At 43.0% G+C, this 21,902-nt stretch overlaps 1 protein-coding gene across 1 annotated transcript in view; it reads left to right on the top strand.

The window, feature by feature from the left end:
- ZNF592 (zinc finger protein 592) overlaps positions 1 to 21,902 on the top strand; it is a gene marked incomplete in the record, with an annotated part of 184,163 nt that overhangs the window by 19,131 nt on the left and 143,130 nt on the right. The window contains 1 exon segment of the mRNA XM_053717265.1: positions 19,685 to 21,902. This exon segment is cut by the window's right edge and continues 40 nt beyond it. Within this exon segment, the coding sequence (XP_053573240.1) occupies positions 19,705 to 21,902 (2,198 nt within the window).

The following is a 21,902-nucleotide window of genomic DNA, read 5'->3' as shown; positions in this document are numbered from 1 at the left end:
ATCATCAGGGTGGAACAAGGAGTTCCTTGGCGATGATAGAAGTTTCCAGGATAATCCGATGGGCAGAGACTCACTCTTGCCATCTATCAGCGATCTATATCCCAGGGGTGGAGAACTGGGATACATCCGGAGGTGTTCCACTGGTTCAGCTATGGGGCACACCAGAATTGGATCTGATGGCGTCTCGTCAGAACGCCAAACTTCCTTGTTACGGATCCAGGTCAAGGGATCCTCAGGCAGTACTGATAGATGCTCTAGCAGTACCCTGGTCGTTCAACCTGGCTTATGTGTTTCCACCATTCCCTCTCCTTCCGCGTTTGATTGCCAGAATAAAAAAGGAGAGAGCTTTGGTGATTTTGATAGCGCCTGCGTGGCCATGCAGGACTTGGTATGCAGACCTGGTGGACATGTCATCTCTTCCACCATGGACTCTGCCACTGAGACGGGACCTTTTGATTCAAGGTCCATTCAAGCATCCAAATCTAATTTCTCTGCAACTGCCTGCTTGGAGATTGAACGCTTGATTTTATCAAAGCGGGGTTTCTCTGAGTCGGTCATAGATACCTTGATTCAGGCTCGAAAGCCTGTCACCAGGAAGATCTATCATAAGATCGGGATTCCTAGGATTTTGTCTTTTCTCCAAGAAGGATTGGAGAAAGGATTGTCCGCTAGTTCCTTAAAGGGACAGATATCTGCTTTGTCTATTCTGTTGCACAAGCGTCTGGCAGATGTCCCAGATGTTCAGGCTTTTTGTCAGGCTTTAGTTAAAATTAAGCCTGTGTTTAAACCTGTTGCTCCGCCATGGAGTCTCAATTTAGTTCTTAACCCCTTAAGGACAAGGCCATTTTTCAATTTCTTTCCCTGAAGGACCAGGGCTATTTTTAAATTTCTGCGGTGTTTGTGTTTAGCTGTAATTTTCCTCTTACGCATTTACTGTACCCATACATATTATATACCGTTTTTCTCGCCATTAAATGGGCTTTCTAAAGATACCATTATTTTTATCATATCTTATAATTTACTTTAAAAAAAATGATAAAATATGAGGAAAAAATGGAAAAAAACACACTTTTTCTAACTTTGACCCCCACAATCTGTTACACATCTACAACCACCAAAAAACACCCATGCTAAATAGTTTCTAAATTTTGTCCTGAGTTTAGAAATACCCAATGTTTACATGTCCTTTGTTTTTTTTTGCAAGTTATAGGGCAATAAATACAAGAAGCACTTTGCTATTTCCAAACCACTTTTTTTTCAAAATTAGCGCTAGTTACATTGGAACACTGATATCTTTCAGGAATCCCTGAATATCCATTGACATGTATATATTTTTTTTTAGAAGACATCCCAAAGTATTGATGTAGGCCCATTTTGGTATATTTCATGCCACCATTTCACCACCAAATGCAATCAAATAAAAAAAATTGTTCACTTTTTCCCAAATATTTTCACAAACTTTAGGTTTCTCACTGAAATTATTTACAAACAACTTGTGCAATTATGGCATAAATGGTTGTAAATGCTTCTCTGGGATCCCCTTTGTTCAGAAATAGCAGACATATATGACTTTGGCGTTGCTTTTTGGTAATTAGAAGGCCGCTAAATGCCACTGCGCATCACACGTGTATTATGCCCAGCAGTGAAGGGGTTAATTAGGGAGCATGTAGGGTGCTTGCAGGGTTAATTTTAGCTTTAGCGTAGAGATCAGCCTCCCACCTGACACATCACACCCCAGGATCCCTCCCAAACAGCTCTCTTCCCTCCCCCATCCCACAATTGTCCCCGCCATCTTAAGTACTGGCAGAAAGTCTGCCAGTACTAAAATAAAAGGTGTATTTAAAAAAAATAATAATTGTATAGCATATTTACATATGCAGCTGTGTAGGATCCCCCCCCCCCCAAACAGCTCTCTACCCTCCACCTCTAACTTACTGGGAGCCATCTTGGGTACTGGCAGCTGTCTGCCAGTACCCAGTTTGCAAATAAAAATGTATTTTTTTTTAATTTTTTTCCCCTTTTTTCTGTAGTGTAGCTCCCCCACCCGCTCCCAGATCCCTTGGATTTACTTTTATTAGGGATTTTATCCCCCCTTACTGTTAGGTTTTTTCTGTAGTGAAGCGGTTCCCACCCGCTCCCTCCCCGTGCACGCGCCCACCCGCCGCCCCCCGTGCACGCGCCCGCCGCCCCCCGTGCACGCGCGCGCTCCGGTGCGCGCTCCCGACAACCCCGCCCGCGAACCCGCCACCCTCTGTCTTCAGCCTTTCATCGATGGCCGCCCACCCGCCTCCCACGTCAGATCCTACCCACCAACGATTGCGGCCATCGATGCCTGTGCAGAGAGGGCCACAGAGTGGCTCTCTCTGCATCGGATGGGGGAAAAATGTTATTGCAGGATGCATCGATATCGAGGCATCACTGCAATAACTGTAAAGCGCCTGGAAGCGATCAGGATCGCTTCCAGCCGCTTTAATCCCCAAAGTCGTACAGGGTATGTCGCTGGTCTTTTAAGACCAGGTTGTGTGCGACGTACCCTGTACGACTTGTGTCGTTAAGGGGTTAAAGTTCTTCAGGGGGGTTCCGTTTGAACCCATGCATTCCATAGATAATTAAGCTTCTATCTTGGAAAGTTCTGTTTCTAGTTGCTATCTCTTCAGCTCGAAGAGTTTCTGAACTATCTGCATTACAATGTGACTCGCCTTATCTTGTTTTTCATGCTGATAAGGTGGTTTTGCGTACCAAACCTGGGTTCCTCCCTAAGGTTGTTTCTAACAGCAATATCAATCAGGAAATTGTTGTTCCTTCTCTGTGTCCTAATCCTCCTCCTAAGAAGGAACTTCTGTTGCACAACTTGGACGTGGTTCGTGCCTTGAAGATTTATTTGCAGGCAACCAAAGATTTTCGCCAATCATCTTCTTTGTTTGTTGTCTATGCTGGAAAGCGTAGAGGTCAAAAGGCTACGGCTACCTCTCTTTCCTTTTGGCTGAAAAGCATCATCCATTTGGCTTATGAGACTGCTGGACAGCAGCCTCATGAAAGTATTACATCTCACTCCACTAGAGCGGTGGCTTCCACATGGGCTTTTAAAAATGATGCTTCTGTTGAACAGATTTGTAAGGCTGCGACTTGGTCTTCACTTTATACCTTTTTCAAATTTTACAAATTTGATACTTTTTCTTCTTCGGAGGCTATTTTTGGGGGAGAGGTTTTGCAAGCAGTGGTGCCTTCCGTTTAGGTTCCTGTCTTGTCCCTCCCTTCATCCGTGTCCTAAAGCTTTGGTATTGGTATCCCACAAGTTAGGATGAATCCGTGGACTCGGTACATCTTGCAAAAGAAAACTAAATTTATACTTACCTGATAAATTTCTTTCTTTTGTGATGTAGCGAGTCCACGGCCCGCCCTGTCTATTCAAGACAGATAATATTTTTTATGTAGACTTCAATCACCTCTGGACCTTATAGTTTCTCCTTTTCTTCCTTGGCCTTCGGTCGAATGACTGGGGGTTGGAGTTAAGGGGGGAGCTATATAGACAGCTCTGCTGTGGTGCTCTTTTTGCTACTTCCTGTCAGGAAGGACAGTATCCCACAAATTAGGATGAATCCGTGGACTCGGTACATCGCAAAAGAAAGACATTTATCAGGTAAGCATAAATTTTGTTTTTTACCATGGGAGTAATGTGTCCCGTTCCAAATTCGGGACAGGGGTTTTACTCGAATCTATTTGTGGTTCCCAAAAGAGAGGAAACTTTCAGACCCATCTTAGACCTCTAGTGTCTAAACAAGTTTCTCAGAGTCCCATCGTTCAAGATGGAGACTATACGAACAATTTTACCAATGATCCAGGAGGGTCAATATATGACTACCGTGGACTTGAAGGTTGCTTACCTTCATATTCCTATCCACAAGGATCATCATCGGTTTCTAAGGTTTGCCTTCCTGGACAAACATTATCAGTCCGTGGCTCTTCCCTTTGGGTTGGCCACAGCACCCAGAATCTTCCCAAAGGTTCTAGGGTCTCTTTTGGCGGCTCTCAGACCGCGAGGCATAGCAGTGGCGCCTTATCTGGACGATATTCTGATCCAGGCGTCAACATATCAACTGACAAAATCTCACACGGACACAGTGTTGTCTTTTCTGAGAACTCACGGTTGGAAGGTGAACATAGAGAAAAGTTCACTTGTTCCACAGACAAGGGTTCCCTTCTTGGGAACTCTGATAGACTTGGTAGCCATGAAAATATTCCTGACGGAGGTCAGAAAATCAGATTCTAAATACTTGCCGAGCACTTCAGTCTATTCCTCGGCCATCAGTGGCTCAGTGTATGGAAGTAATTGGATTAATGGTAGCAGCAATGGACATCATTCCGTTTGCTCGCTTTCATCTCAGACCTGGTTTTTAAAAGCTACCAATTCTTTTCTGTATTCACTGAATTCAGTGAATACAGAAAAGAATTGGTAGCTTTTAAAAACCAGAAATTATTCACGGTAGACGACTACAAAGACAAAAGAATCTACGCATGGATCCATGGCAGTAACCAAGTAGGCCCACAGAGACAGAGACGACAACGGAATTGTCGATCAAGATATCTCAATACAATTGACAGCAGCTCAGGCTCTGATAATGAGGCCAGTGGCTACGAACAGCGCCATCAAGACCAGGCACCTACAACATCACAGACACCTTTTTTAGGGGTAACTACAAGATCTCTAAACACAAGAGGTCGAGGCCGCACCCGAGGAGGGGGAACTACTGTGGACAGAAGACCCCCTCTACCACCAAGGTAAAAAACCCTGACATTGTCATCAACCTTAGTAACAGGACACTGTAAGAAAGTGAGATTAGTTTGCTGAATAAGGGTCTCACATTTATCCCCACATTTACCAATGATGACTTTGAGAATTTCTTGGATATACAGAGATTCCAAAGGAACCTCAAACTAAAGGAACATTTTAAGGATATATCCATGGAAAAGGAAATAAAGCAATTTAAACCAAGAAGTAAATTCGAACCTAAAACTTGTTGCTCAAGCATTAAAACCTACACCAGAATGATTGGTAATGACAACGAGCTAGAACAAATGAAACATAGACCTAATCTCAGTAAACGGAGAGAATGGCATTAAAAACCTTGGCCAAAGACACAGACATTGTCATACGCCCAGCGGACAAGGGAGGAGCAATCATAGTCATGGACTATGTCCAGTACCGCAAGGAAATCCTACGACAACTGGATGATCACCAGACATACAAGAAACTAACCCGGGACCCAACAAATGAGTTCAAAAGGGACAGTGACAGTAGACTATCAGAAGCACGCCAAATGAACTGGATCAGCATTGATGAATACAACTTCTTGAGGATCACCCATCTGATTCATCCAATATTGTACACTCTATCGAAGATACACAAAGACCAACAGAATCCCCCAGGAAGACCAATTGTGTCAGCCAGGGAGTCCTTACTACAACCTTTAGCACAATTCGTTGATGCCCTTCTACAACCTCTTGTTAGATCAATGGACTCCTATATTAGGGATTCAGGTGACCTCATTACCATACTCAATACTGTGGATAAAATTGATGACAATGACCTATTGGTCACCATGGATGTAAGAAGCCTTTACACGGTCATTCCTCACATGGAGGGACTAAAGGCAGTGGCATTGGCATTGACACGTTTCCCATATGTGGGGCCGCCTATCTCTCTGATTCTGCACTTATTGGAAAAATGTTTAACCTTGAACTATTTCCGTTTTGAAAACACATTCTACCAGCAATTGACGGGGACAGCCATGGGATCAAACATGGCCCCGTCATACGCCAACTTGTATATGGCACAGTTTGAGCGTGAAACCATAGATGTCTATAACATTGACACAGTGAAACACTACAAAAGGTACATTGACAATGTCTTTTTTTTATATGGCGGGGCACAGAAGACACTCTGGTTGATTGGGTCACACACATAAATGCGCTTGAGACCCCAATTAAATTTGGACTTAAATATGACGGGAACTGCATTGACTTCCTGGACCTTAGAATTTACAAAAAACAAGGCACATTATTCACGACTCTATACTAAACCAAAAGACCGGAATTCAATACTCGAAGCATCCAGCAACCATCCTCCCCACACCAGAAAAGCAATTATAAAGTCACAGATGATCAGAGTATTAAGAAATAATACTGAAGCCAGCAATCGGGAAACACAATTAAAAATGACTGAAAAGTTTCTACAGAGGGGCTATAGTATGGAACTCATACAAAGTGTCATTGATGAGGTAGTCACTCGAGTAGAGAATCCGGCAGATCAACAGGAGCAGGCGAAGAAAGACAGGATTATTTTCACCACTACCTTTAACAAAGGGAAGGATAAGATGGCCGAGAATATCAGGAAAAGGTGGGAGATCCTAGCAACAAACCCTAACCTACCATTTAAGCATATGGATCCTCCCATCATGGGCTATAGACGGGGAAGGAGTCTAAGGGATCTACTCATGTCTACAGACCCACAACAGTGTTATATGAAACAACAATGGCTAAAAACAAAGAAAAAGGGCTGCTACAGATGTTTGGGATGCACAACATGCAGTGGGATGATCCCATGTAAAGTCTTCAGACACCCACATACGACCCAGAAATACACAATAAGACATTTCATTACCTGCACAACCTCTCATGTCATTTATCTGCTCAGCTGTTGTTGTGGCCTATTTTATGTAGGAAAAACGACGGGCAACGCAAGACTCGGGATGGCTAACCACAGATCAGCTATAAGGAGCGCCTTGGATAAAGGGGTGTCGGACCAACCCGTGGCACGTCATTTCCTTATGGCCAAACATAAGGTGACGGACCTTTTTAGATTCATCTTGATCGACCACGTTCCACCACTGAAACGAGGAGGTGACAGGGATAAAGCCCTACTTCAGAGGGAAACTAGATAGATACACAGACTTGGTACCCTACATCCTAAAGGCCTAAATATGTCTAATGATTGGCACTGCTTCCTCTGATACTAGTGGGGAGTGGTAGAATATCACTAATCCCATACTTGTGATGGTTCACCCGTGGTGAATCGCCCGCTATAGTGGGACACAACATAGAGTTTGATACCCAATCAAGGATAGTCATATATTGCTCTAGGATACACACTGAGTTGTACCGCCTTGATCTTGACTATACATATGAGGGTTGGAGAACTAACCAGTGGGTTTCATGTGACATAATGTGATACACACTGGGTTGGGCCTCCTCATGAGTCTCAGGTTGGCTATTCCAGGGGTGGTCTACACTTATGAAAGCAGGACATATGAATGTATGGCACATAGGCATTGACAGGGTACCATGAACTTTCTTCTAACTCAACATGAACATAATTTTGGCTTATTATGGACTCATCCCTGTTACCAAAATGAATCGGTTTATGTGACTATTATACCTCCACCTTGAAAGAGGCACTACTGTGTAATTGTTGGACTAGAACTGAGCTGGGTGGCATTGACTTCCTTGATTGCCATTTATAAATAGTGAACCAATGATACATTTTGAGGTTCCACTATATGGACATGATAGTGTCCAGACACAAGGAGCTAATACTGTCATATACGTTTTATCTACTATGTATCTTGTCATTTATATACCCATAGATTTAGCCACTGTCTGATATACACTTAAAGCTTTGATATTGAGACGATAAGCTACCAGAGTTTACGAGATGTGAGTGATCTAGGATTGAGTTTAACCGCAAATATGTTGCTACTTCTATTGTATTTTTCATGGTGTTTGTTTCCCTGTATAATCCGGCTGCTATAACTCGGTAAGGGATGGTTTCTACTTCCTTTGCATTTATCCCCCAGTAGCTGAACAGGATACAACACACTCTAGCAATACAGTATGGGTTGTGACTAAGAAAAAATATCTCCTACCGGAGTAGTCCTTAAACATACTGCCACCTTACATCTGAAACGAACCCTCTCTTATGGTAAATGATGCGATTTAGTGTCTCATATATGTACATCTTACTGCAACATGGCCACTTATTAGTATCTGACAAACTTTTTCACACCACTTTGACAGTTTTTCTGGTGTTTGAATTAGGGGAACGCACCAAGGTTACCATGACTACACACACACACTCGTAAACCGAGTGACGTCATCCGCATATGCTAATTAGCCATGCGGTTTGAGGAATCACACTACGGACACCGGAGTTCTCTGCTCAGCGCCTCTTTTATGTACAGCTCTGATCTTTACAGCCACACATTTGACTACTTTGCTGGCCACATTTAGTAAATCGGACTGAGGATACAGAACTGGCAATCTAGTGTAAGGTAGGATTCAAGAGCATCTGATGATTATTATTAAAATAGACTTGACATACATTGTGCTGTTATAATATTAGTGGCATAGATTATTCAATCTTTAATGGTTCTCTAGATCTGTGCAGCGCTAGCTTAAGCAATATGTGACTATGTGATTATGATATAACCGTAACTATGGATATGATGTTAACGGATACATATGAGATACCGGTTAGATAAACATAATGGATAAGTTATAGTGACTTGTTTTTTCCTATGCTAATGTGACGTTGTAACATGAATCTCGTGCTAGATTACTTTTAACTTATTGCAGCTTGATAACATAATTGTTGTACTACATGGATGCACATTGTTATAATGATATGTTTGTATATCTGTTCATTATATCTCATTATGTTAGTAGTATGGCAATAATGTTTGGTAGAGGGGGCCATAACCATGACAACCACGGTTAGATGGGTGGTGCTTAATGTATATATGTCACTGTGTTCACTTGCATGTTTGTTCTGGTCTGAGGAAGGAGTCTGTGGACTCCGAAACGTTACCACAATAAATAAGTTTTTATGCTGAAAATCCAGTGAGTGCCGGCCTATGTTGAAATACTGTGAATACTACTGACCTGGCACCCTGGTTGATGACTGGAGGAGATTGTGAGTGCAGATACAGATATATAATCTATCCCCTCGTTTTACAACTGTTCAATTTACACCGTTTCAGAATAACAACCTTTTTTTTCAGTCATGTGACTGCTATTGAAAAGCATTGAGAAGCAGTGCATTTATTAAAATAGCCAGTTGGTGGAGCTGTCTGCTTGTGTTGCAGCAAAGCCAAGCAAGCTGAAATTAATCAGTTTAACCAGACCTGAGCTATCGAGCAGATTTCAAAGGAACAAGATCTTCCTGTCTATAAATCAGTCCAGATCGGAATGCATAGAAAGAACTGTTTGGAGAAAAATGCAAGTGAAGTCGGCGTTGTGTGATTATTTTATTAGGTTTATAATGCTGATTAGCAAATGTTTTTGTTCATTTAACTTAGTTTAATTATATATTCTGTGTTGTGTGATTCTTTTATTAGGTTTATAATGCTGTTTAGCATTTAAAGTCTTGATTTCAAAGCTTTAAAAATAATGTATTAGGTGTTACTTATGACAATTTTGAGAGGGGCCTGGAACCTATATCCCTCACTTCCCATTGACTTACATTATAAACTGGGTTTCAATTTACAATGGTTTCAATTTAAAACCATTCCTTCTGGAACCTAACCCCGGCGTAAACTGAGGGCTACCTGTATATATATTTCTCCTGTTAAGTGTGGTCAGTCCACGGGTCATCATTACTTCTGGGATATTATCTCCTCCCCTACAGGAAGTGCAAGAGGATTCACCCAGCAGAGCTGCTATATAGCTCCTCCCCTCTACGTCACCTCCAGTCATTCTCTTGCACCCAACGAATAGATAGGATGTGTGAGAGGACTGTGGTGATTTATTTAGTTTATTACCTTCAATCAAAAGTTTGTTATTTTATAATAGCACCGGAGTGTGTTATTCATTCTCTGGTAGAATTTGAAGAAGAATCTACCTGAGTTTTTTCTATGATTTTAGCCGGAGTAGTTAAGATCATATTGCTGTTTCTCGGCCATCTGAGGAGAGGTAAACTTCAGATCAGGGGACAGCGGGCAGATTAATCTGCAAAGAGGTATGTAGCAGTTTGTTATTTTCTGACATGGAATTGATGAGAAAATCCTGCCATACCGTTATGTAAACTCAGCCTTAAATGCAGTAGATGTAGCTGGTATCAGGCTGTCATGTATGTATATTTTACACTTCAGTATTCTGGGGAATGGTACTTCACTGGTTTTATACTGTATGCATAGATTTTACCTAATTTGCAGGGACTTGCAATAGGTTTTAAATAACAATTGATTTATTGAGGTTAAACGTTTTTTTGCTGGCATGTAAAAACGTTTATTTCTCTGAGGTACTGGGTGAAAAAATGTTGTGGGCACTATTTTTTCCACTTGGCAATAGTTTTGTTTAATTTAAAGCAGTTCACTGATCTCTCTCACTGTTATGTGTGAGGGGGAGGGGCCATTTTTGGCGCTTTTACTACGCATCAAAAAATTCAGTCAGAGGTTCATTTTCTTCCTGCATGATCCGGTTCATCTCTTCAGAACTCAGGGATCTTCAAATCCTTTTTTGAGGGAGGTAATCTTCACAGCAGAGCTGTGAAGAGTGTAGCTGACTGTGATAAAAAACGTTTATTTGTGTATTTTTTCTGCTGACAGGGTTAGTTATCCTTTGCTAATGGGAACAATCCTTTGCTAAAATTGTATATTTCTTACAAAGATTTGGTGCTATAACTTAATTATTTTCAACTGTCATAATTTTTTTCTGTGCTTCTTATAGGCACAGTTCGTTTTCATATAATTGTAAATTACTTGAAAAAGCATTTCCAAGTTGCTAGTTAATTGCTAGTGTGTTAAACATGTCTGATTCAGAGGAAGATACATGTGTTATATGTACTAATGCCAAAGTGGAGCCCAATAGAAATTTATGTACTAACTGTATTGATGCTACTTTAAATAAAAGTCAATCTGTACAAATTGAACATATTTCACCAGATAACGAGGGGAGAGTTATGCCGACTAACTCGCCTCACGTGTCAGTACCTGCATCTCCCGCTCGGGAGGTGCGTGATATTGTAGCGCCGAGTACATCTGGGCGGCCATTTCAAATCACATTACAGGATATGGCTACTGTCATGACTGAAGTTTTGGCTAAATTACCAGAACTTAGAGGCAAGCGTGATCACTCTGGGGTGAGAACAGAGTGCGCTGATAATATTAGGGCCATGTCAGACACTGCGTCACAGGCGGCAGAACATGAGGACGGAGAACTTCATTCTGTGGGTGACTGTTCTGATTTAAACAGATTGGATTCAGATATTTCAAATTTTAAATTTAAGCTGGAAAACCTCTGTGTATTACTAGGGGAGGTGTTAGCGGCTCTGAATGATTGTAACACAGTTGCAATACCAGAGAAAATGTGTAGGTTGGATAAATATTTTGCGGTACCGGCGAGTACTGATGTTTTTCCTATACCTAAGAGACTTACTGAAATTTTTTCTAAGGAGTGGGATAGGCCCGGTGTGCCGTTCTCACCTCCTCCGATATTTAGAAAAATGTTTCCAATAGACGCCACCACACGGGACTTATGGCAAACGGTCCCTAAGGTGGAGGGAGCAGTTTCTACTTTGGCTAAGCGTACCACTATCCCGGTGGAGGATAGCTGTGCCTTTTCAGATCCAATGGATAAAAAATTAGAGGGTTACCTTAAGAAAATGTTTGTTCAACAAGGTTTTATATTGCAACCTCTTGCATGTATTGCGCCTGTCACGGCTGCAGCAGCATTTTGGTTTGAGTCTCTGGAAGAGACACTTGAATCATCTACCCTAGATGAGATTACACTCAAACTTAGAACCCTTAAGTTAGCTAACTCATTTATTTCAGATGCCGTAGTACATTTAACTAAACTTACGGCTAAGAATTCCGGATTTGCCATTCAGGCACGCAGAGCGCTGTGGCTAAAATCCTGGTCAGCTGATGTTACTTCTAAATCTAAATTGCTTAATATACCTTTCAAAGGGCAGACCTTATTCGGGCCCGGGTTGAAGGAGATTATCGCTGACATTACAGGAGGTAAAGGCCATGCCCTGCCTCAGGACAAAGCCAAACCTAGGGCTAGACAGTCTAATTTTCGTTCCTTTCGTAATTTTAAAACAGGAACAGCATCAGCTTCCTCTGCACCAAAACAGGAAGGAGCTGTTGCTCGCTACAGACAAGGCTGGAAACCTAACCAGTCCTGGAACAAGGGCAAGCAGGCCAGGAAACCTGCTGCTGCCCCTAAGACAGCATGAATCGAGGGCCCCCGATCCGGGACCGGATCTAGTAGGGGGCAGACTTTCTCTCTTCGCCCAGGCTTGGGCAAGAGATGTTCAGGATCCCTGGGCGTTAGAGATCATATCTCAGGGATACCTTCTGGACTTCAAATCCTCTCCCCCAAGAGGGAGATTTCATCTGTCAAGGTTGTCAACAAACCAAATAAAGAAAGAAGCGTTCCTACGCTGCGTACAAGATCTTTTATTAATGGGAGTGATCCATCCAGTTCCGCGGTCGGAACAAGGACAAGGGTTTTACTCAAATCTGTTTGTAGTTCCCAAAAAAGAGGGAACTTTCAGGCCAATCTTGGATTTAAAGATCCTAAACAAATTCCTAAGAGTTCCATCGTTCAAGATGGAAACGATTCGAACAATTTTGCCCATGATCCAAGAGGGTCAGTACATGACCACAGTGGATTTAAAGGATGCTTACCTTCACATACCGATTCACAGAAATCATTACCGGTATCTAAGGTTTGCCTTCCTAGACAGGCATTACCAGTTTGTAGCTCTTCCATTCGGATTGGCTACAGCTCCAAGAATCTTCACAAAGGTTCTGGGTACTCTTCTGGCGGTACTAAGACCGCGAGGAATTTCGGTAGCTCCGTACCTAGACGACATTCTGATACAAGCTTCAAGCTTTCAAACTGCCAAGTCTCATACAGAGTTAGTACTGGCATTTCTAAGGTCACATGGATGGAAGGTGAACGAAAAGAAAAGTTCTCTCTTTCCACTCACAAGAGTTCCCTTCTTGGGGACTCTGATAGATTCTGTAGAAATGAAGATTTACCTGACAGAAGACAGGTTAACAAAGCTTCAAAATGCATGCCGGGTCCTTCATTCCATTCAACACCCGTCAGTAGCTCAATGCATGGAGGTGATCGGCTTAATGGTAGCGGCAATGGACATAGTACCTTTTGCACGCCTACATCTCAGACCGCTGCAATTGTGCATGCTAAGTCAGTGGAATGGGGATTACTCAGATTTGTCCCCCACTCTGAATCTGAATCAAGAGACCAGAAATTCTCTTCTATGGTGGCTTTATCGGCCACACCTGTCCAGGGGAATGCCATTCAGCAGGCCAGACTGGACAATTGTAACAACAGACGCCAGCCTTCTAGGTTGGGGTGCTGTCTGGAATTCTCTGAAGGCTCAGGGACTATGGAATCAGGAGGAGAGTCTCCTTCCAATAAACATTATGGAATTGAGAACAGTTCTCAATGCCCTTCTGGCTTGGCCCCAGTTAACAACTCGGGGGTTCATCAGGTTTCAGTCGGACAACATCACGACTGTAGCTTACATCAACCATCAGGGAGGGACAAGAAGCTCCCTAGCAATGATGGAAGTATCAAAGATAATTCGCTGGGCAGAGTCTCACTCTTGCCACCTGTCTGCAATCCACATCCCGGGAGTGGAGAACTGGGAGGCGGATTTCTTAAGTCGTCAGACTTTTCATCCGGGGGAGTGGGAACTTCATCCGGAGGTCTTTGCCCAGATACTTCGACGTTGGGGCAAACCAGAGATAGATCTCATGGCGTCTCGTCAGAACGCCAAGCTTCCTCGCTACGGGTCCAGATCAAGGGATCCGGGAGCGGTTCTGATAGATGCTTTGACAGCACCTTGGACCTTCGGGATGGCTTATGTGTTTCCACCCTTCCCGATGCTTCCTCGATTGTTTGCCAGAATCAAACAGGAGAGAGCATCAGTGATTCTAATAGCACCTGCATGGCCACGCAGGACTTGGTATGCAGATCTAGTGGACATGTCATCCTGTCCGCCTTGGTCTCTACCTCTGAAACAGGACCTTCTGATCCAGGGTCCATTCAAACATCAAAATCTAACTTCTCTGAAGCTGACTGCTTGGAAATTGAACGCTTGATTTTATCAAAACGTGGTTTTTCTGAGCCAGTTATTGATACCTTAATACAGGCTAGGAAGCCTGTTACCAGAAGGATTTACCATAAAATATGGCGTAAATACTTATATTGGTGCGAATCCAAGAGTTACTCATGGAGTAAGGTTAGAATTCCAAGGATATTGTCTTTTCTACAAGAAGGTTTAGAAAAGGGGTTATCTGCTAGTTCTTTAAAGGGACAGATTTCAGCTCTGTCCATTCTTTTACACAAACGTCTGTCAGAAGTTCCGGACGTTCAAGCTTTTTGTCAGGCTTTAGCTAGGATCAAGCCTGTGTTTAAAACTGTTGCTCCGCCATGGAGTTTGAACTTAGTTCTTAATGTTTTACAGGGTGTTCCGTTTGAACCCCTTCATTCCATTGATATCAAGTTGTTATCTTGGAAAGTTCTGTTTTTAATGGCTATTTCCTCGGCTCGAAGAGTTTCTGAGTTATCTGCCTTACATTGTGATTCTCCTTTTCTGATTTTTCATTCAGACAAGGTAGTTCTGCGTACTAAACCTGGGTTCCTACCTAAGGTGGTCACTAACAGGAATATCAATCAGGAGATTGTTGTTCCATCTTTGTGTCCTAATCCTTCCTCGTCTGCTACACAATCTAGATGTAGTCCGTGCCCTGAAATTTTATCTACAGGCAACTAAGGATTTTCGTCAAACGTCTTCCCTGTTTGTCGTTTATTCTGGTCAGAAGAGAGGTCAAAAAGCTTCGGCTACCTCTCTCTCCTTTTGGCTTCGTAGCATAATACGATTAGCCTATGAGACTGCTGGACAGCAGCCTCCTGAAAGAATTACAGCTCATTCTACTAGAGCTGTGGCTTCCACTTGGGCCTTTAAGAATGAGGCTTCTGTTGAACAGATTTGCAAGGCTGCAACTTGGTCTTCTCTTCATACTTTTTACAAATTTTACAAATTTGACACTTTTGCTTCTTCGGAGGCTGTTTTTGGGAGAAAGGTTCTTCAGGCAGTGGTTCCCTCCGTATAAAGAGCCTGCCTGTCCCTCCCGTCATCCGTGTACTTTTGCTTTGGTATTGGTATCCCAGAAGTAATGATGACCCGTGGACTGACCACACTTAACAGGAGAAAACAAAATTTATGCTTACCTGATAAATTCATTTCTCCTGTAGTGTGGTCAGTCCACGGCCCGCCCTGTCTTTTATGGCAGGCTTAAAAAAATTTTGGATTGTACTCCAGTCACCACTACACCCTTGGGCTTCTCCTTTCTCGTTGGTCCTTTGGTCGAATGACTGGAGGTGACGTAGAGGGGAGGAGCTATATAGCAGCTCTGCTGGGTGAATCCTCTTGCACTTCCTGTAGGGGAGGAGATAATATCCCAGAAGTAATGATGACCCGTGGACTGACCACACTACAGGAGAAATGAATTTATCAGGTAAGCATAAATTTTGTTTTCCCGTATTTCTTCTATAAGGTACGACGAGTCCACGGATTCATCCTTTACTTGTGGGATATTATCCTCCTGCTAACAGGAAGTGGCAAAGAGCACCACAGCAGAGTTGTCTATATAGCTCCTCCCTTAGCTTCACCCCCCCAGTCATTTTCTTTGCCTACTCTAAGTACTAGGAAGGGTAAAGTGAAAGAGGTGATAAAATATTAGTTTTTAATTTCTTTGAGACCCCATTAGATGATATTCTGGATAGAATTAGGGCTCTCAAGCTAGCTAATTATTTAATTACAGATGCCGCTTTTCAACTGGCTAAATTAGCGGCAAAGAATTCAGGTTTTGCCATTTTAGAGCGTTATGGCTTAAGTCCTGGTCTGCTGATGTGTCATCAAAATCTAAGCTTTTAGCCATCCCTTTCAAGGGTGTAAGACCCTATTCGGGCCTGAACTGAAAGAGATCATTTCAGACATCACTGGAGGGAAAGGCCATGCCCTTCCTCAGGATAAGACAAATAAGATGAGGACCAAACAAAATAATTTTCGTTCCTTTCGAAACTTCAAAGGTGGTCCCTCTACCTCTTCCCCTGCTGCAAAGCAAGAGGGGAATTTTGCCCAATCCAAGTCAGTCTGGAGACCTAACCAGACTCGGAACAAAGGTAAACAGGCCAAGAAGCCCGCTGCTGCCACCAAGACAGCATGAAGGGGTAGCCCCCGATCCGGGACCGGATCTAGTAGGGGGCAGACTTCTCTCTTTGCTCAGGCTTGGGCAAGAGACGTTCAGGACTCCTGGACTTTAGAAATCGTAACCCAGGGGTATCTTCTAGATTTCAAAGATTCTCCTCCAAGGGGGAGATTGCATCTTTCTCAATTGTCTGTAAACCAGACAAAAAGAGAGGCGTTCTTACGCTGTGTAGAAGACCTATATACCATGGGAGTGATCTGCCCAGTTCCGAAAACGGAACAGGGGCAGGGGTTCTACTCCAATCTGTTTGTGGTTCCCAAAAAAAAGAGGGAACCTTCAGACCAATTTTAGATCTCAAGATCCTAAACAAATTTCTCAGGGTCCCATCCTTCAAGATGGAGACCATTCAGACTATTTTACCAATGATCCAGGAGGGTCAATATATGACCACCGTGGACTTAAAGGATGCGTAGCTACACATTCCTATCCACAAAGATCATCACCAGTTCCTCAGGTTTGCCTTTCTGGACAAGCATTACCATTTTGTGGCTCTTCACTTTGGGTTGGCCACAGCTCCCAGAATTTTCACAAAGGTGCTAGGGTCCCTTCTGGTGGTTCTAAGGCCACGAGGCATAGCAGTGGCGCCTTATCTGGACGATATCTTAATTCAGGTGTCGACTTACCAACTAGCCAAATCTCACAGGGACATCGTGTTGGCTTTTCTAAGATCTCACGGGTGGAAGGTGAATGTAAAAAAGAGTTCACTTATCCCTCTCACAAGAGTTCCATTCCTGGGAACTCTGATAGATTCGGTGGACATGAAACATTTTCTGACGGAGGTCATGAAATCAAAGATTTTAACCACCTGCCGAGCTCTTTATTCCATTCCTCGGCCGTCAGTGGCTCAGTGTATGGAGGTAATCAGTCTAATGGTAGTGGCAATGGACATAGTTCCGTTTGCTCGCTTGCATCTCAGACCACTGCTACTATGCATGCTCAATCAGTGGAATGGGGATTATGCTTATTTATCGCCTCAGATAAATCTGGATCAAGAGACCAGAGACTCTCTTCTTTGGTGGTTGTCACAGGATCATCTGTCCCAGGGAATGTGTTTCCGCAGGCCAGCGTGGGTCATAGTGACGACGGACGTCAGCCTATTGGGCTGGGGTGCAGTCTGGAATTCCCTGAAAGCACAGGGTTTGTGGACTCAGGAGGAGGCTCTTCTCCCGATAAATATTCTAGAACTAAGAGCGATCTTCAACGCGCTTCAGGCCTGGCCTCAGCTGGCTTCGGCCAGATTCATAAGATTCCAGTCGGACAATATCACGACTGTAGCATATATCAATCATCAGGGGGGAACAAAGAGTTCTCTAGCGATGATAGAGGTTACCAAAATAATTTGATGGGCAGAGACTCACTCTTGCCATCTATCAGCAATCTATATATCCTAGGAGTGGAGAACTGGGAGATGCAGATTTTCTGAGTCGTCAGACTTTTCATCCAGGGGAGTGGGAACTCCATCCAGAGGTGTTTGCACAATTGATTCAGCAATGGGGCACACCAGAATTGGATCTGATGGCGTCTTGTCAGAACGCCAAACTTGCTTATTACGGGTCCAGGTCAAGGGATCCGTGGTCACGCATGACTTGGTATGCAGACCTGGTGGACAAGTCATCTCTTCCACCATGGACTCTGCCACTGAGACAGGACCTTCTGATTCAAGGTCCGTTCCAGCATCCAAATCTAGTTTCTCTGCGGCTGACTGCTTGGAGATTGAACGCTTGATTTTATCCAAGCGGGGGTTCTCTGAGTCGGTCATAGATACCTTGATTCAGGCTCGAAAGCCTGTCACTAGGAAAATTTATCATAAGATATGGCGTAAATATATTTATTGGTGCAAATCCAACAGCTACTCATGGAGTAAGATCAGGATTCCTAGGATTTTGTCCTTTCTCCAAGAAGGATTGGAGAAGGTGCTATCAGTGAGTTCCTTAAAGGGATAGATATCTGCTTTATCAATTCTACTGCACAAGCGTCTGGCAGATGTTCCAGACGTTCAGTCGTTCTGTCAGGCTTTAGTTAGAATCAAGCCTGTGTTTAAACCTGTTGCTCCGCTATGGAGTTTGAATTTAGTTCTGTTTTTAGTTGCTATCTCTTCGACTCGAAGAGTTTCTGAACTATCTGCATTGCAATGCGACTCGCCTTATCTGGTTTTCCATGCTGATAAGGTGGTTTTGCGTACCAAACCTGGATTCCTTCCTAAGGTTGTTACTAATAGGAATATCAAACAGGAAATTGTTGTTCCTTCTCTGTGTCCTAATCCTTCCTCTAAGAAGGAGCGTCTGTTGCACAACTTGGACGTGGTTCGTGCTTTGACGGAAATCTTTGGTTGCTTGCAAGTAAAACTTCAAACATCTTGTTTGTTATCTATTTTGGAAAACGTAGAGGTGAAAAAGCTACAGCTACCTCTCTTTCTTTTTGGCTGAAAAGCATCATCCGTTTGGCATATGAGACTGCTGGACAGCAGCCTCCTGAAAGGATTACAGCTCACTCTACTAGAGTGGTGGCTTCCACATGGGCTTTTAAAAATGATGCTTCTGTTAAACAGATTTGTAAGGCTGCGACTTGGTCTTCGCTTCATACCTTTTCCAAAAATGCTTACCTGATAAATTAATTTCTTCTATGGTACGACGAGTCCACGGCCCGCCCTGTCATTTTAAGACGGATTATATTTTTTGATTTTAAACTTCAGTCACCTCTGCACCTTTTTTAGTTTCTCCTTTTTCTTCCTGTACCTTCGGTCGAATGACTGGGGGGTGGAGCTAAGGGAGGAGCTATATAGACAGCTCTGCTGTGGTGCTCTTTGCCACTTCCTGTTAGCAGGAGGATATCCCACAAGTAAAGGATGAATCCATGGACTCGTCGTACCGTAGAAGAAATTAATTTATCAGGTAAGAATAAATTGACTTTTTCTGTTTGTATCTTAATAGAGAGACCGAAAAATAAATATGGGTGATCATTAAAACTTCACTAAAACAACAAATCTAATATTGGCCTAAGACTTTTGCACAGTACTGTATATAAGAAAAACATTTCATGGTGCTTATTTTAGTTGATTCAGTTGTTTGGGCAACAAAAGAATTTGCCTATAGTTTAGAGCAGTGTCTTGCATTTTTTTTTTTGTAGCAAGTACTCCTAAAGAAATTACATTTTTGCCCTATTACCCCAATATGCAACATTATTATTATTATTATTATTATTATTATTATTATTATTATTAGGATAAAAAATAAGAGGCAATAGTGCATACCCTAGATTCTTTACACTTTATATGACTTTGTTGGATGGTTAAATTAAAAAATAAAACACTGATTTCAGATATTTTAGAAAAGCTTTAGCTTTTAAATTGGCATAATAAAACCTTCTTTCTCTTATTGCAGATTTTGTTGTACCACCAGTCATGGGGGATATGAAGACTCCAGACTTTGACGATCTTCTGGCTGCATTTGACATTCCTGATGCCACCAGTCTTGACCCAAAAGAAGGAATCCAGTCTACAGGTGATGATACAGAAAACCACCTCAAGCCAGCGGGTATGTGTATGGATGAGAATCTGTCTCTAGCCCAGTCTCTACCAGCCCCTGATGTTCCTGCCGTCAGCGTTATTGTGAAAAACACAAGCCGTCAAGAGTCATTTGAAGCTCCTGAGAAAGAAGGAAACCACATGGGTCCAACACTACTTCAAAATGGCTTTCGTGGCCAGGATGTTGTGTCAGAGCCCCACTCCATGGGGGGTTACGGAAAGTTTGAACCAACTTTCATTAATGGGGACAGCTCAAGGAGCTATACAGACAAACTGGAGGCTCACAAAACTGAGCGTTTACCAACTTTTAACCAGTTTAGCCCTATCTCCAGCCCTGAGCCTGATGACTCCACCAAAGATAATGGTGTTTTAAATAAACAAAAGGTGTCAGAGAGTCCATACTTCCCACAGCCCTCCATATACATTCCAGCTGAGGGTTGTGTTGTGGATTCTCTGAGAGAACCCCAAGAAACGGAACTAAGCATGTTTGATGAATATTGTAAAAAAGAGCAAAAATCTGACAGCAAGGAAACTGGAGAGAGGAGAATGGAACACCTCAACCAAATGGATAAGACAAACTGCTTCCTTGGAGATGCTTTACCATTCAAAGATATTCAGAATAACAGTGTTAATGTGGAGAAAGTGTGCACAGAGGCCTCTGTGTGTTCCTCAGCAGTACCTCCTCGCCAGCGAATTAAACCTGCTCATTCTAAGCTTTCTTCTTGTGTTGCTGCCCTTGTGGCTCTGCAGGCTAAAAAGGTTGCTGTTGCCCCCAAGGAGGAACAATCATGTATTCCTAAAGAAGTTACACTGAAAGATATTAAGGGGAGTCCTAAAATGCCGAAGTCCCCAAAGAGTCCTCGAAGTCCACTTGAAGTGGTTAAAAAGATTATCAAACCTCCCGACAGCCCCATGAGTGTCTGTAGTGACACAAGCAGTAAGGGTTCTCCTTCAGTCTGTGCTGGTTCCCCCCCTGCCATCCCCAAAGTAAGGATAAAAACTATCAAAACATCATCTGGAGAAATAAAAAGAACGGTGACCAGAATCTTGCCAGATGTCGAGCCAGATGATTTGGTAAAATCTGAAGAGATGTTAGTAGAAAACTCATCTGGTGAGGATGTCAAGCCACTAGATGTTGCATCCGAGAACGAAAAGGAGAAGTGTAATTCTGGAAAGAATACACCTCCAACTAGATGCCAAACGCCTACCACTGCCAGTCAACAAGCAACAAGCGCAAAAGGTGAAAAGAAAGGAGCACTAGCTTCAAGTGTTCAGAACCCTGGCACTGGTTCAACAAAAGCATCAAATTCTTCACAGAACAAAAAGCAGCCAGCAGCTTCTACAAAGACTGCATCTAATTCAACCACTCTTCTCCCCAAAGCTGTCCACTTAGCCAACCTTAACTTGGTCCCGAACAGTGTCCCCACTTCTGTGGCCACCAAATCCCCTACTTTGAGGCCATCACAGGGACAGGTAACACAAATGAATGTTCCACTGGTACATCAAGTTAAGATAGCTGCTCCTGTCATTGTCGAAGCATTCAATAAGCTGCTACATAGCCCCAACCCTGTTCCAACCTACACGCCTAATCTGAGTCCACCTCCTGAGTGTAATATTAACCTGCCAGCCTCTGGCTACAACTGTTTAGAGTGTGGGGACTCATTTGCTTTGGAGAAGAGCCTTGCTCAACACCACAATAGACGGAGTATCCATATTGAGGTTATGTGCACCCAGTGTTCCAAGATAGTCCAGTTTTACAATAAATGCAGCTTGCTCAGCCATGCTAGAGAGCACAAAAGCAAAGGACTGATAATGCAATGTTCTCAGCTTATGATGAAGCCCATCACCTCTGAGCAGATGCTTGCACTCCCCCCTCTAATTTCCCCAGCACTAAATAGTCAACCCTTACCTTCCACCCAAAGGACAATTGCTCCAGGATTGCTTGGAGTTTGGTCTGGGACTTCTTCCTATGCCCCACCAGCAATGCCTCTATACGCTGATCCTTATGGACTGATACGTCATGGGTTTAAGTGTCTGGAGTGCAGCAAACAGGTGGAGGACTACACTAGTTTGGC

The sequence above is a fragment of the Bombina bombina genome, chromosome 6, assembly GCF_027579735.1.
Source record: "Bombina bombina isolate aBomBom1 chromosome 6, aBomBom1.pri, whole genome shotgun sequence".
In the NCBI taxonomy this organism is placed as follows: domain Eukaryota; kingdom Metazoa; phylum Chordata; class Amphibia; order Anura; family Bombinatoridae; genus Bombina; species Bombina bombina.
The sequence above is the reverse complement of the archived record's forward strand: the minus strand, read 5'-3'. Positions and strand labels throughout refer to the sequence as shown.